Genomic DNA, 17,227 nt, shown 5'->3' with positions numbered 1-17,227 from the left:
ATCAATGTATGACAGGGTTACGAATTATGAAATCAGGCGAGAGTGTAAATCTGAATCAAGTATAATTGATAAGGGTCTCTGAGATGGTTTGGCGACGTAGAACGAATGGACGACTAAAGAATGGTAAAACAAGTATGTATGGTGAAAATGAACGGTAACGTGAGACGAGGACGACCAAGGAAATCGTGGCATGATCAGATAAACCAAAATCTTAAGTCTGGTCATGTCAAAAACAGACAGAACCGAAGAGCATGTATGACAAGATGTATGAATGTGGAAGAAGCTAGGAATGTATGCCAGGATAGACGTGTGTGGCGGTCCATTCTCTCTGCCTACCTCTACGGGGAAATGGCGTGATGGTAGTAGCAGTATAAGAAAAAAAAAATTACGTTGTAGTTGAAATTGCGAACATGCGAGTTGTAAATATGATAAAATAAAGGTCCTTGGAGGTTTTACAGATTTTTTCAACACTTAAAAGGGGTCACGCATTTGAAATTGGTCGAAAAACACTGTGCTCAAGTATCGTGCAAAATAGTTGTGGTCATAGACCCTTAGCAATACCTCTCTTCAGTCTTTCCTCGGGAAGGCACTTTTTCTTCGTACAAGCGGCGGTTTTTCCATCCGGACCGCAAAAACATTTATTGCAACCATCCATAAATTCTTTCCCTGGAATACAGTTGTATCCACTTCCGCTAAGATCTACATAAACAAGATAGAAAAATTGTGACTCAGAATAAAGAGACAATAAAAGTATATTGGAAAGCGTCTCACAGCCTTACTGTGGGCAGTCGCTTGCACAGAGTTTTACCCAGGCAGTAGAAAAAGGTACGTCTTATACAATTTAAGTAATAAATCTTACCAAACAGTTTCCTTCACTCGTCACATTAGTTTTTTGTCCATAAAGAATAACCGAGAAAACGCGTTGTTTCTAAAACACATATTTCCCTTACTATCACAAGTTTCACAGATCTCCATTTCAATTGTTTATTAACAAAATAAACGTGGACTATATTCTCGATTGTATGAAAGAAATTGATTGGAGGCGTTTGATCTTTGGCCGTCTTTTATTAAATAATAATAGGAAAAAAAATATGCTAGATGTCAGTAACATATTCGTTTTTTATTTCAAACAATGCACCAAAGTTCATGAAAAGCACTGCCTAAAAAGTTATCCATTCACGCGTAATTAAAACTGAAAAAAAACCCACACATACACGTTTTGTTCATGTAAACAACAGCTGCAATATGAACAAAATAAGCATTTTTAGTTTGTGCTTTAGTCGACCCTGGCCGATGACGGCGCGCCGATCGGTACGGCAAAGTACTTAACTGAATCTGGGGCATTTATAAAATTTTCCAAATAGTTCCTTGCATATTTTATATAACATTGCATGAATAACAATGAGTGGTAAATTTTCAATTGAAGGCATTGCGTGAATAACAATGAGTGGAATATTTTCAATTAAAAACTTTGCGTAAATGACAATTAGGGGTATATTTTTAATTGAATACATTGCGTGAATAACAATGACTGGTACATATTCAATTGAAGAAACTATGTGAACAACAATGAGTGATACATTTTTAATTTAAGAGATTGAGTCTTTCTTTGCGCGAATGACAATGAGTGATTTATCAATGAACGATATCATGCAAAGTATTAACAGTTAAATAATTCTGTACCTCTTCGGTATCTCGAACAATATTTTGCTGTGCATACAGCAGATTTACCATCATTTAGACACGCGCAAGTATTGCAACCATCACGTGCTGTGAAGGACTCTTTGGGTGTACATGAAAATCTAGATATTCCTACACATAAGAAAGTTATTTAAGTATTTCATGGAATAAATTGTATGTATAACAATAAGTTGTCATTCAATTGAAGATATTGCATGGATGGTAACAATGAGTGATATATCTTTGGCTCGGATCTATCAGGGCCAATGTCAGATTACAATATTTTCTTGCTAACATTCTGTAGAGAGTTCGATATTTATATTTTACTATTTTAGGCCAGTGTCACAATGCCAGTGACGCTGCTTTTGAGAAATTCCAGGTGTATATTGTCAACTCCTGGTGCCGTTCCATTTTTTAAAAGTTTGACACGGTCATTTTTATTTCAGCCAGTGTCGGAAAACTGTCAGAAATGTTGACTGCCCGCGGGATGTTTGTTGCAGTCTCTATTGAGATATCAAAGATGGAAGAAGGAGGGGGCGTATAGTGCTCTCTGAAAATGACCACGCCATATTTTCTTTACGCGGTCTGTCTGATTTTTGAGTTTTTTATAGCTCCTGGGATGATCGTGCGTTTATCACAGATATTATGTGTGATATAAAGTAGTTTTCGGGTGTCATTTCTTCGAGCCGCTGCGGTACACTGCAGTTGCAATAATATAGTCTAGACGATGACGGCGTTTATAACAGTCTTACAGTACGTTTAACCAAACGATCCTGGCGCCCATAGTCATCTCTACTTGGTTAGGGTCATCTTCACTCACTCAGTGATTTAAGTTTAGCGCGTTCCACTTCGCGGAAAAAACAAGTGCTGATTTGAGATTTCGCCACTCCACTTCAATAAGGGTTGTAGTGGGGAGTTGGTCGTTAATTAGCTGAATGCGTCGACTGAGCAATGAGCATGTCCTCGAATCTCTGTCGCGTGTCATGACTTAAGAGCTTGTCCAGAAGGGGCGAATTCACCGCGAAACGTTTCGCGCCAGGCGCCAATACATTGCGTCCACAAGCATCGTGCGAATTAAAAAATACGCGGTAAATCGCGTGCACTTCGCCAGATTCTCGACTCGCGCTTGATTCGCGATTACGTATTACGCACGAGAGAATCGCCCTTTCTGGACAAGCTCTTAGTTTCTCCATGTCGAATGTCGTTCGCCGAGGAGGTCTTGGAAGACGTATTAGCTGCAGCCAAATCTTAGCAACGACTTACTCGTGGTCAGTATAAAAGTCAGCTCCTCTGTAGTTCCTGAGATCCAGAAATTCTTTTCGGTTAGTGTGGCCGTAAATAATGTGATCTAGTTGCGCTTTCGTTCTTCCATCGGGAAAAGTCCAAGTATATTATGAATAAATTTTTGGGGCAGTAGGGTTCCACCAAAGACAAGATCGCTGACGGTGGCACACTATCAGTCTACTACCATTGTCGTTGACTTGCCCGAGGCCATGCCTTCCCATCACTAATGGACCAAGTGATGGGTCTATTCCGACCATGGATTCAAGTTTCCCAATACTATCACGCGGTCTCTTTGTGGTAGAGATGCGAAAATCGCGTGAAGAGAGCCATAGGAGGCTTCCTTTACTAGGGCATCTGCAGTTTCTGTGGGCGCATATCACTGAATAATAGTGGTTTAACTGTCAGCGGTTTTTAAGGTGGCACGTATAAGACGCTCAGAGATAGGCTCCCATTTGATAAGACATTGAACCGATCTCTCTGAAAACAAAATTGCCACACCTTGGCGGTGATACTGCTGTGTACAAGTATGTTTTTCCAATAGCCTCTTTCCAGATGCTTTCCAACGCGCCTCGCTCATATCTAGAATTTCAAATTGATGTTTGTCCATGATGCAAGTTGCGTGGATATCTTTTCCGAGGATTTGCATTGTGCGCACGTTGTATGTACAAATGCGCAGGGAAGAGTTATTAAATAGGAGTGTTTATTTCGAAATCATTGTCCTTTTTACGTTGCCGGGTCGAGTATGAGAGATGATGGTGTCCGGGTCATTTTGTGGAGGAATAATTAATGAGTTTTTAGAATGTAAGATGATCAGCTCCGAGGTCTGAGGTCTACGGGCAAAAGCCTCGGGCCACCAACACCTACCAGTCTAGCATGGGGGCCCCTTTTGATAGTAACTACCGCCAGCATTGCTTGGTGAATCACTGAAATGCTCAAGCCTCCTCACCACAACAGGTAGAAATCCAGAGGAAGACTGAACTATTACTCAACTGTAATATTGTAATTTACGAAATTGGTCCTTTCAGATCCAAGCCACAGATATCATGAATTGCAGACAAATCAATAACATGGTAAATTTTCAATTGTAGACATGGCGTAAATAAGAATGAGTAGTACATAACAAATTGATGACATTTTGTGGACAACAATGAGTAGCATATTTGCTATTGAAGACATTGCGTAAATAACAATAATTGGTACATTTTCAATTGAATAATTGCCTGAATAACAATGACTGGTACATATTTGATTGAAGAAATAAAAAAGTTCGGTAATATTTTTAATACATTTTTTTATTTGTTCAAGTCGAGTCATATAGTATTTGTAGAGTCCAAGACACTAACTACAGGACCACAACCCGATTCAAATTAAAGACATTCTGTGAATAAAAATGACTGATACGTTTTAAATTGAAGAAATTGCGTGAATAATAATGAGTGGTACGTTTTCAATTTAATTCATTGCGTGAATAACAATGAGTGATATATTTTCAATTGAATACATTGACTAAGTATCAAACTAAATCAACAATGTTTTTTTTTTAATTTTTATATATCGTATTATCAGCGCTAAGATTTTTCAAAGTTTTGCATTTCTGAAATAACTCCGCGTGAGACGTCAGAGTTCAGAGAATCAGTTCTGCCCATTGGTTCATTCACGGCAAGCAAACCGGAAATATTGAATTACTCTCTTATCATATGTTGATTCATATGAACCAGTGACGTCGTTCGAAGTAGTTCGTTTTTATTGAAATATTTTTATAATTTTTTTCGTACATTTTCAAGTAACTTGCAGTACAATTTCATCATCATCATCATCATTCCCTTTTCGCACCTAATGGTGCATAGGGCACTGCATGGGTACACCAATCGCAGCGTATCTTGATCATTTTCGTAACATGAAGGTAAGATGATCAGTCTAACGCTTCAGATACCAGTCCAGGGACTTTGAAATATTCTAGTGTGAAAACACCCTTTTAAATAAATATTTCCCATCAACCATGTTGGGAATCGAACCCGAGACCTCTTGCATGGCAGGCTAACGCGCTGACCATTACACCATGAGGCCGACAACTTGCATTACAATTTAATACTCCAATTTTTACAAAACATATATTGTATGAAATTTCCCGTCATATTAATAAAAATGTGTAATAGATTTTTAATTGAGGACAGTGGGTAGTACGTTTTTAATTGAAGACGTTGCGTGAATGACAATGAGTGGTATATTTTATACTGAAGACATTGCATAAATAACAATAATTGGTACATTTTGAATTGAAGACATTACGTGAATAACAATGATTGATACATTTTTAATTGAAGACATTGGGGAGTACGTTTTTAAATGAACACATTGCGTGAATGACAATGAGTGATATATTGATGAGCGATATCGTGCAAAATATGAACAGTTAAATATTTCTGTACCTCTTCGCTTTCTGAAACAGAACTTTTGCGTGCACGCAGCATTTTTCCCATCATCAGAACAAACGCAAGTATTGCAACCATCAGCTGCTTTGAAGGACTCTCCGGGCTTACATGAAGTGTCAGAATTATCTACACATAACAAAGTTATTTTAGTAGGTATTCAATAGAAGATATGATGTAAATAAGAGTTAACGGCACATTTTTAATTGTACAAATTGCGTGAATAATATTGAATGATACACTTTCAATTGAAAAGACTATATGAATAACTATTGGTAATGCATTTTCAAATGATGACATTACGCAAATAACAAATAAGTGGTATATTTTCTATTGATTTTTTTTAAAGAAAGAAATATTTGAGTTCTTATGATTTTTTTTTAATTTTTTTTATTTTATTTTTTATTTATTTATTCACACTTATTATCAAAATACAATTCCATATTCACTTTGCCCAGCTAACAAGGGTACATACCCCGTTCCAAGCTAGGCAATTACATTTTAATATATTATAATACTTAACAAATTAATATAGAGCACAGACAAACACAATATATACTTATTCGGATACACATTTTGATTCATATACATACAGACATACACATATATACACACATGTATATATAAATATACACATATATACATATGTACATACACACACACGTACATACACGCATGCGCATACACATACATACATTCATAAAAACATAGACAATTTATTTATGCGAAACTTCATGGTTGTCATCTATAAATATATATTTTTTAAATTATTCTTTATTTTTTATATTTTATTTTTGACATCCAGTAAGGTTCTCCAATCCGTGGCATGCATCATGATTTACCCAAATATTTAATTTTGAGGGCCATTTTCAACGAGTTGTAAATAACTCACTATTAGAAAATGGGAATCGAGTTGGGGTAGAGGGGATTTGAACCACGGACCTTTGGTCCGTGAGTCCGAGACACCAACCACAGGACCACAACCCGATTCAAATTAAAGACATTCTGTGAATAAAAATGACTGATACGTTTTAAATTGAAGAAATTGCGTGAATAATAATGAGTGGTACGTTTTCAATTTAATTCATTGCGTGAATAACAATGAGTGATATATTTTCAACTGAATACATTGCCTGAATAAAAATGACTGGCACATATGCAATTGATGAAGTTATGTGTATAACAAATGAATGGTATATTTTTGATTGAAGACATTGGGAAGTACGTTTTCAATTGAAGACTTGGCGTGAAAGACAATGAGTGATATTTCAATGGTGCAAAATATTGACAGTTAAATATTTCTGTACCTCTTCGCTTTCTGAAACAGAACTTTTGCGTGCACGCAGCATTTTTCCCATCATCAGAACAAACGCAAGTATTGCAGCCATCAGCTGCTTTGAAGGACTCTCCGGGCTTACATGAAGTGCCTGAATTATCTACACATAAGGAAGTTATTTTAGTATTCAACAGAAGATAATATGTAAATAAGAGTTAACGGCACATTTTTAATTGCACACATTGCGTGAATAATATTTAATGATACATTTTCAATTGAAAACACTGTATGAATAAAAATAGGTAATCCATTTTCAATTGATGACATTACGCAATGAGTGGTATATTTTCTATTGATTTTAATTTAAGACATTCTGTGAATAAAAATGACTGATACGTTTTAAATTGAAGAAATTGCGTGAATAACCAATGAGTGGTACGTTTTAAATTGAATACATTTCGTGAATAACAATGAGTAATATATTTTCAATTGAATACATTGCCTGAATAACAATGACTGGTACATTTGCAATTGATGAAGTTATGTGAATAACAATGAGTGGTATATATTATTTTTGATTGAAGACATTGGGAAGTACGTTTTTAATTGAAGACATTGCGTGAATAACAATGAGTAATATATTTTCAATTGAATACATTGCCTGAATAACAATGACTGATACATTTGCAATTGATGAAGTTATGTGAATAACAATGAGTGGTATATTTTTGATTGAAGACATTGGGAAGTACGTTTTCAATTTAAGACATTGCGTGAATAACAATGAGTAATATATTTTCAATTGAATACCTTGCCTGAATAAGAATGACTGGTACATATGCAATTGATGAAGTTATGTGAATAACAATAAGTGGTATATTTTTTATTGAAGCCATTGGGAAGTACGTTTTTAATTGAAGACATTGCGTGAATAACTGGTACATTTGCAATTGATGAAGTTATGTGAATAACAATGAGTGGTATATTTTTGATTAAAGACATTGGGAAGTACGTTTTTAATTGAAGACATTGCGTGAATAACAATGAGTAATATATTTTCAAATTAATACATTGCCTGAATAACAATAACTGGTACATATGCAATTGATGAAGTTATGTGAATAACAAATGAGTGGTATATTTTCAATTGAAGACATTGCGTGAATAACAATGAATTGTATATTTTTAATTGAATACATTGCCCGAATAACAATGATTGGTGCTTATGCAATTGATGAAATTATGTGAACAACAATGAGTGGTACATGTTATATTGAAAGCATTGCGTGGATAACAATAATTGGTAATTTTTTAATTGAAGACATCGCGAGAATAACAATGAGTGGTATGTTTTAAATTGAAGACATTGGGAAGTACGTTTTCAATTGAAGACTTTGCGTGAATGACAATGAGTGATATTTCAATGAGCAAAATCGTGCAAAATATTTCTGTACCTCTTCGCTTTCTCAAACAGTACTTTTCTGTGCACGCAGCATTTTTTCCATCATTAGAACAAACGCAAATATTGCAGCCGTCAGCTGCTTGGAAGGATTCTCCGGGTCTACACGAGGTACCAGAGTTATCTAAGCACAAAAAGACATTAACATTTATATTGAGAGTTGACTTAATATATTTAAAGAGAATATTAGAGATAAACTGCATGAATGGGCAATTATCATGGATTTTTTAACCAGCCAGTAAATTAATTTTAAAAAATACAAGACAAACGGTACTGCTCTTATTAAAATCTGTTAAGAAATAAGAGAGACATAAAAGATCAAAATCAAACGATTCGTGACGTCATCAAGTATGACGTTTTTTGATGATGTGTGACGTCGTAGGTTGTTTTTTATGTTACCAATGGAAAGTTACACAATCATTTTTACAATGTTTACCCAAAAGGTTTTTACTCGCTTTCATGACACAAGCGGGCATTTTTGTTTTGATTCTAAACGTCACGACTGGCGGCGGTCGAAGAAAACTGAATACGCGTTGGGCATGACTGAGGTTTGGACATGAGTTAAGTGTCATCATTTTCGAGGGCTCGGGCATGTCTATGTAATGTGTCAATGACAAAAGACATACTCAGAAGTTCTAGTGATTAAAAAATAAACAGACCGCTTTTGAATTTCGGTAGGGAAGAGAGGGAAAAAAATATTTTAATTCTTGTATGTTTGAATGAACATCCGTGCTGAAAGACCACGGAGGCCGCCAATGAAGATGAAGAGATTGATGAAGGATGAAGTTTTGTTTGTACCTCGTCGTTTTCTGAGACAAGCAAACGATGTACAAGCTGCATGACGTCCATCTTCAGAGCAGACGCAAGTATTACAGTCGTCGGCAGCTTTGAATGACTCTCCAGGATTACACTTGATCCCTGTGCTGGGAGCATCTGAGAAGAATAGACGTCAGACGTTCATATCATTTATTTTTCGAGCATTTACATTGTAACATTGGAAATATTTCAAATAAAACGCCTTGTATTTTTCCGCGCATAGAATTAAGAATAGTCCAGAAACCGCATACGAGCATTAAACGGAAGGCGACTAAACTACTCTTAAAAGAGTAGTTTTACGTTTTGACCCACTAGTTTTTTTTGTAGACGTCGCTCAGTACGTAGCTCCCGATTTGAATTCAACTATGCCGTGTTATGTACTTTTAAAGTGTAGAAATACTACTAGGATCTTAAAGAAACAGGATGGGCTTACATTTCATGTGTAATTAGCGAATGAATGTGTAAGTAGCAAATGCATTACTTAAAAATTGAATTATTTTTCCATCTGTCAGATTGTCGAAGAAAACAAAATGGACATTTCGTTAGTGTTGTCAGGGTAGTAAATTTTTTTACCCTACTTTGCTCATCTAATGAGAGAACTAATGAAAATTGGAGCTCGGATTAAACAACGCCGTGATGGACTGAATGAATATTCAACAATGTTTGAGTAGGTCCAAATGCTTGCAGACTGGCTGGATTTCCTCCCTAGGGAGTTATTCATATTTAAATTTATTTCAACAGAGAGGGAAAACATTTTTGAGAAGGGAATATGGAAGTCTAGGCATTTATGACCTGTCATTGGCTTTCCCTTCCTATTTTTTTTTTCCATTCTCCTTTGGCTTTCCAAATAGCTTTCCAAATGGCTTCTCCAAATGGCTTTCCCTTGGATGGACACCTTTCACATCAGTGAAACTATGTTTAAGAGGCAAATACTCTTGCTATTGGAGAGTATTACACCTTAATACTGTCGAATCATTGCTCAAGAATTCCTGGCCTTTATGTGTTGTCCCAATTTAACACCTTAAATATTCAGTTTAACTTTTTATGCTATTTAGGTCTAATAAATGAATTTGCATTTGAATTATGAAATAGTTTTGTATAAGCTAAAAAATCATGCAAAACAACTTTAAACAATTTCATACCTCTGCGTTTCCTCAAGCAAAGTTTTTCTGTGCAGGCAGCATGCTTCCCATTCTCGGAACAAACACAAGTATTGCAACCGTCAGCTGCTCTGAAGGACTCTCCGGGCGTACATGACGTACCAGAGTTTTCTAAACATAAAATAATAGCGTTGATTTCATAAATAAAGGACCACAAAAGACCACCTCTTCAATCAGATAGATAGGTAAACCTTTCGAATATTAAATCAAATTCAAAACTTTTGTGGGAGTCATAGTCCATTGATCGATGACAAACACGCGTGCAATGGTTTCACCTGAAATATCAAGCAACGCCCGATGAAGCAAATTCATAATTTTATATTGAATATAATACGTGTTCGTCTAAACGAATTGAACTAAATCTAAATTCAGATCTTTCTCTTCATTCTCAGGTCAAAAAAACGGTGAGTTATGGTATGGTTTCTTCCATCTCCGACAAATCAAATCCGCACGGAGAAAAAATCCTATCGACGCAACGAAAGCTCTTGTGAATGCTTATGTCGTTTCGCGTCTAGATTACTGTAATGGAATAAACGCAAATCTTCAAAAATATCAAACTAATAAACTTCAGTATGTTTTCAAAGCAGCGGCAAGGTTTATTACGGGAGTAAAAAAATACTCTCACATCTCACAACATCTTCGAGATTCGCACTAGTTAAAAAGCTCAGAGAGAATAAAATACAAGTTTTGCTGGACAGTAATCAAATCCCTTATAAAATGGCTCCAAAATACATATCGGACCGTCGAAGAAAATCTACTCTTAGGTCAGCATTTGATTTGGGAAGAGGAAAACTTGTCGAAATCCGGCGCTCCCCAAACACTAGATTTGGAGGTCGCGCTTTTGCCGTTGCCGGCCCCTCTGCCTGGCACCAATTGCCTTCAAACTTACGAATCATCGACAGTCCCAGTCAGTTTAGATCCCAACTAAAATCCCACTTTTTTAGATTATCATACCACCAATTTAAAAATATAATATGTCACTTTAGTTTAGTTAAAATGTAAGTTTAGGTATACAATTGTAAAGCGCCCTTGAGGTGATTTTTCACAACCATTGAAACCTTTATTTATGCAGGTGAGATTCATCTAATTGAATTATTTCACCTACACACTAGGCAACGCCTGAAAATGTTATTTTTTCAATTTCCATACTTCTTCATGGACCAGGTGGATTTATCATCGATATTTTGAGTTTGTCCAATTTTTTGTAGACAAGGACTGGATTCAACTCCCCGGGGAGCTGTTTATGTTTTCAGCTCTTTAACTTCACAAACATCAACAGATGAAAGAATTGAAGGAATATAGATGTTCAAATATGGGCAGAACGGTGAATGTTACAGTGTGTAAAGTAGCCACTTAAACCAGCCATTGACAGGTCATAAGCCCTGTAGATGCCTAGACTTCTATATTACCTTCTCTTAAATGTTCTTCATCTCTGTTGTAATATGTTAATAGTTTAGTTTGATAGTTTATTACTAAATTATTATTTTTTAAAAACCACTGAACTTCCTCATTCCGCAGCACAAAACACGGCGTACATTTTTGGATACCCCTTCGATGATAATTACTATCATGCATTTTTTAAACTTTGACGAATTATGATGTATTCATTAGTGCTAATGATGGCATGCATTATTGTATTAAGTTTTTTGAAATACCTCTTCGTTTTCTAAGGCAACCATACGCCGTACAAGCTGCATAACCCTCCTCTGAACAGACACAAGTATTGCAGCCATCAGCAGCCTTAAACGTTTCGCCTGGAGTGCACTTTTTGCTGGCAGCAGAAGTATCTAATAAAAAAAACGTACTTCTCAATCTGTAGCCATAAAATAAATTAAGAACGATTTAAAAAAAACGTTGCCGAAGAGTTCTACGTAGGGATGTGTTGACTCCCAATTTAAAATACTAATTTCTTGACATGGCGGTCAACTTTTGAAATACCAGTGGTGTGGTTTTCTGTGTGTTTTCTATCCCCTAGATCAGTGGTTCTCACCGGTGCTCCGCGAGCTTGTTGCAAGTGCTCCGCGAAATTATGAAAAGCAAAATTTATGTTGACTCATTTACTGTGCTATTTGAGTTGCAGATATAATGGCTGGATGGCAGCATCCTTGCAAAGTGAAGTTGTCGTGCGGTCAAAAATGAGCGGTCAAGTACTCTGCCGAGAACCGTTGCTTGGTTACTAGTTACTAGCACTTCCACGCGAGTGATGATCCTACTTGCGTTATTGCGTTTACATAGCTATAGTCCTTAAAATATAGCTTGATTAGAATGACAGCTGTCAAACTAATTTCATTAGTGATGGGAAAATACTGATCACTAATTAAATCGATTTTATCATTTATTTCGTGCAATTATGAAACCCTGTTTCCGAACATTGATAAAAAAAAAAACAAAAAACAAGCCTATTATAGTGTGTTTAACATAACTGTTCACCAAAAATAAGACATTTATACTTTTTTCATGAACAACATCAAACGAATAACTTATTTATTCGATCAATTTACATTGATCAATTTGCCTCATCTCTAACGTTTTTGCAAGATGATGTAACCTTGTAAGCACGTCGTTAATAATTAGGTTTATTTTAGTTTTAAAGCTAGTTTTATATATTAATGTTTATTTATGTTTCAAGCATTGTATTAAAAAATAAATTAACATGCCAGATACAAATGATTTTTCCTGTGTCAATATAAATAACTCCTTTGACGTTACTTCAAAGTTATGTCGTCACTTTTTCTGACAACTGTCATTTTAATCATGTTACATTTTAAGGACTATATTAGACAGACCCTGCGATTAAATCATATTTTGTGTGTTTATTTCAATAGTGTTGTGTGTATGCTGTTAACATAAGTGCATCTTTAATTTTTAAATAAAATATTACAGTTTTCAACCTCATATTTGTGTGACCTAGGTTTCTCGATATTGACCAATATTAAAACGACGAAACACAAAAAATATAGCAAATTGGACGTTCTTACAAGGTTACATTATTTTGCAAAAACGTTAAAGATTGACAAATTGATCAATGTAAATTGATCTAATAAAAAAATAATTCATTTGATGTTGTTCATGAAAAAAGTATAAATGTCTCATTTTTTGGTGAATAATTGTGTTAAACACACTATAAAAGGCTTGTTTTTGCGTTTTTTATATCAATTTTCGGAAACAGAGTTTCATGATTGCATGAAATAACTAGTAAAATCGATTTGATCCGTGATCAGTAATTTCCCATCACCAATGAAATTAGTTTGACAGCTGTCATTCTATTCTAATCAAGCTATATTTAAGGACTATGAATGTGGGTGAAGAATAAAAAATGGTGCCTTACCTCTTTTGACAGTTTGTTTGACACAGTCGTTCCTTGTGCAAGCAAAGTCAGTTCCATCACTGGTACAGAGGCAGGTATTGCAATCCAATCTGAACTCCTCTCCGGGGCTGCACTTCTTCACAGGAGGCTGGTCACCCTGACGAAGAGAAGATTTTTATAATAGATTTATTTAAACTGAATATAAAAACTGGAAAAGCACGGACTGAGAGTGATTCATTCAAAGACCGAATACATGGAGTCTGACTTTGGAGGGGCGGAAGACGTAGGCTGTGATATATAGGTATATTGATAACAACACAAAGCTACCCAAGGTGTCACACTTCAAATACCTCATAAGGTCACTTTCCCGGGAGTCCCGCAAGGGTCTAACCTGGGTCCATTATTGTTCTCTATTTTACTAAATGTTATTAAATATTTGTAGATAACCACTTACCGACTTTTCTATGTCTACCGGTTTCGAGACGTACCCGTCTCTTCATCAGGACACCAATTGAACCAACATGAAAACCAACATGCAAAGTGCGTTTTGCAGAAAAGACATAGAAAAGTCGGTAAGTGGTTATATACAAATATTTCATAACATTTAGTAAAAATTTTGACCACAAAGTAAATGTTTTAAATATTAATAATTCTCTATTTTCATTAAAAATACAAAAAAAACATTTTTGAAGTCGCGTTTTCTGATATTTACGGATGACTTAAAACTTTTCTTAAAGGTGACAACTTTGAATGATTTTCGTCTTCTCCAAGTGGATATATCTAATATATGTGAATAAAGAAGACGAAACAAACTTAGGTTTAGTTATTTCCAAGTCACGTCTTTCGCTACAAAATGAATGACCAGAATCTGATACGACCATCAAATGTTAAGGATCTGGGCGTTTGGTTTGTGAGCACCCTGACATTTCATGATCACATAAAGCCAATCAGTGGTAAATCATTGAAGATGTTAGGATTCGTTCTGCGTACTGCCAGGATTTTCGAAAATACTTGCGTAATGGGAACTCTTTACAACTCGTTGGTGCGAAGTAGACTCGAGAGTGGCTCGACGATTTGGGGGCCACATGCAGAAATCGAGGAAGACCGGGGGAGACATGGCATGACCAAATCCAACAAATACTTGAAGATGGACATGTTAACACTTTGAGCACCAGCCGAATACACACAGAACTTACCCTGCGCCCGGGCCATTTTTGTGAAATTTCATGCTTTGTGAAGGGTTTCAAAAGTGTCATAATTATGAAAATACTCGGTTAAATCAATTGAAACTTCTCAAATTTATTTGAAATAATTAAATAAGTCATTTTTGTCTGATAGTTTTGCCAACAGTGGCCTTTATGGAGAGCCACATTGCGCATTGCAATATTCGCACATATACAGGGCCTCACTTATTTTTTTGTGCATTTTTTTTATTTTTTTTATTTTATTTATTTATTCACACTCTTTATCAAAATACAATTCCATATTCACTTTGCCCAGCTAACAAGGGTACATACCCCGTTCCAAGCTAGACAATTACATTTTAATATATTATAATACTTAACAAATTAATATAGAGCACAGACAAACAAAATATAAACTTATTCGGATACACATTTTGATTCATATACATACAGACATACACATATATACACACATGTATATATAAATATACACATGTACATACACACACACGTACATACACCCATGCGCATACACATACATACATTCATAAAAACATAGACAATTTATTTATGCGAAACTTCATGGTTGTCATCTATAAATATATATTTTTTAAATTATTCTTTATTTTTTATATTTTATTTTTGACATCCAGTAAGGTTCTCCAATCCGTGGCATGCATCAACTTTTCTGACTCCCTACGACCAATGTCATGAAAGAGCGAGGTCAACACCTTCCGTAACTTGACAACACTCCCGTCTTTCCACGATTCTGGCAAAAGGTTATGGACCTTTTTGCCTACGTTATAGTGTTGTCTCGATGCCAGAACAGTGTTGACCCCTTCACTTAGTATCAGATCCCTATTAGAGTATCTTGTATTATGGTTGTGGTTGACGCTTGGGTAAATGTCTCTCTTTATGTGTGTAACCACTACCGTTCTCAATATATACTGTTGAATAATATTCAGTACTCTGAATTCTTTGAAGAGCAAGTCACTTGGATAGCGAAATGTTTTTTTTAAGATGACTCGGATTAAAGATTTCTGTGCAATTGCTACAGGTTCAAGGGCGGTTTTTGTGCAAGCTCCCCAACCAATAGCTCCCCATTTCATAATATATACAGTTTTTTATTCACTTTGCCCAGCTGTATAAAACAGTACTTATGATTTTCTTGTTATATTACTGTAGAATGTTTTATTATTTAAACTTTCTACTGAATATGCTGTATAATTTTTAGATTAATTTTTTTAATATAAATCTTGTATAATTTTTAGGTTTATTTTTTTTTATAAACCTTGGGTATAAGGAAATTTATGTTTGAAAATATATACATATTAAGCCAGATATGTCAGTATTATAAATGTTTGTAAAAGGCAGATTTGACGTTTATGTTAATAAAATAAATAAATAAATTATATTTTTATTTGTAATTTTTACCAGTGACCGGCTTTTGCTGTGACCGACATTGTCAGACTTGCACATTTTTTAAATATGTTTTTAATGCGTTGAATAAAAGACTTACATATCGAGGATATACTGATAGAATGCATTAAGTCAACAGTCTTTATTTATAAATGTACATATATTTATTTTTTTATTAAAAAAAATATTTATTAACCCTTACAGATTATTACATTCATTTTACAAAAATTATAATCATACTCTGTTGTTGTGTTTTTTGTTTAGTTTTGTCTGGTAGTTTATTGTATACTTTCAGTCCCCGGTTTATTAGTCTCGACCGTCCTTGTCTCGTTTTAGAAGGTTGCATATGATATTTTTCTGATATTTTCGTATTGTGTCCATATAAATTCAATAGAATCTGTTCAAAAAAAGTTCTTAAAGTACCTTTTGCATAAGTTCCAAATTTCTAACCCACGTTCAAATTCAAATTACGAGCAACTTCTAACTCTTTTTCATTTTAATTCTCTGATAAAACGCCGCGTTGTTTTCGATATAAAATTTCTGTATAAAATATTAAACTACAAAGTAGATACTAACCTCCTAAATAAAATACAAATAAATGCAGGATTGAGAACACTCAGACATCGGGAAATATTTAAACTGCCTTTGTTTTCAAATAATGCTACATACCACACACCTATGGCCCGCATGTGTCGGGAATATAATATATACTGCCGAAACAATAAAATTGACATTTTTCATGATACTCTCTCAGCTTTTGCGAATAATCTCTTAGGAATAAATCTTATTCAATAAGTACACACGTACAACTTATTTTTTATTGCATTGTATCCTGTATAAACAAAAATATTTAAAAATATGTATTACAACTTAACGTATAAATCTATTTTGTGTAATTCTATAATTGAAGATATATGTGCATGTTAAATTATTTCGACGAATGCTTTAAATTGTATGTTTTCTAGTATGTATGTATCTTTGTTGAATTACCTAATAAAATAAAATAAAAATAAATAAATAAATGTTTACTACAATTTTTTCCAAGTTTTAGTTCTTCGTCTACAATTACATCAGTAACTAATTTATGGATAAATTTTCATGATTCTAGTTGAAAGAGTTTAGTTATATTTAATTGCTTAGTTTGTTTAAAGAGTTCTCTAGTTGCTGTTAGACAGGGAAGGTCATATACTAACTTTAATATTTGATTTTGCTG

General features: G+C 34.7%; 1 protein-coding gene across 1 annotated transcript in view; it reads right to left on the bottom strand.

The window, feature by feature from the left end:
* LOC148275040 (uncharacterized) overlaps positions 1–17,227 on the bottom strand; it is a 67,416-nt gene that overhangs the window by 16,549 nt on the left and 33,640 nt on the right. The window contains exons 5-13 of the mRNA XM_088236249.1: positions 13,433–13,568; positions 11,760–11,891; positions 10,087–10,215; positions 8,927–9,061; positions 8,124–8,252; positions 6,701–6,829; positions 5,394–5,522; positions 1,684–1,812; positions 562–699 (exon numbers count right to left, since the gene is read on the bottom strand). Coding sequence (XP_088092375.1) covers positions 562–699; positions 1,684–1,812; positions 5,394–5,522; positions 6,701–6,829; positions 8,124–8,252; positions 8,927–9,061; positions 10,087–10,215; positions 11,760–11,891; positions 13,433–13,568 — 1,186 coding nt within the window. The remainder of the gene's footprint in view (positions 1–561; positions 700–1,683; positions 1,813–5,393; positions 5,523–6,700; positions 6,830–8,123; positions 8,253–8,926; positions 9,062–10,086; positions 10,216–11,759; positions 11,892–13,432; positions 13,569–17,227) is intronic.

This window comes from Micrasema longulum, unplaced genomic scaffold (assembly GCF_059751315.1).
Source record: "Micrasema longulum isolate JH-2025_06_02 unplaced genomic scaffold, ASM5975131v1 h1tg001527l, whole genome shotgun sequence".
Lineage (NCBI taxonomy): Eukaryota > Metazoa > Arthropoda > Insecta > Trichoptera > Brachycentridae > Micrasema > Micrasema longulum.
Note: the sequence above shows the minus strand (reverse complement) of the source record. Positions and strands in the feature narration are given on the sequence as shown.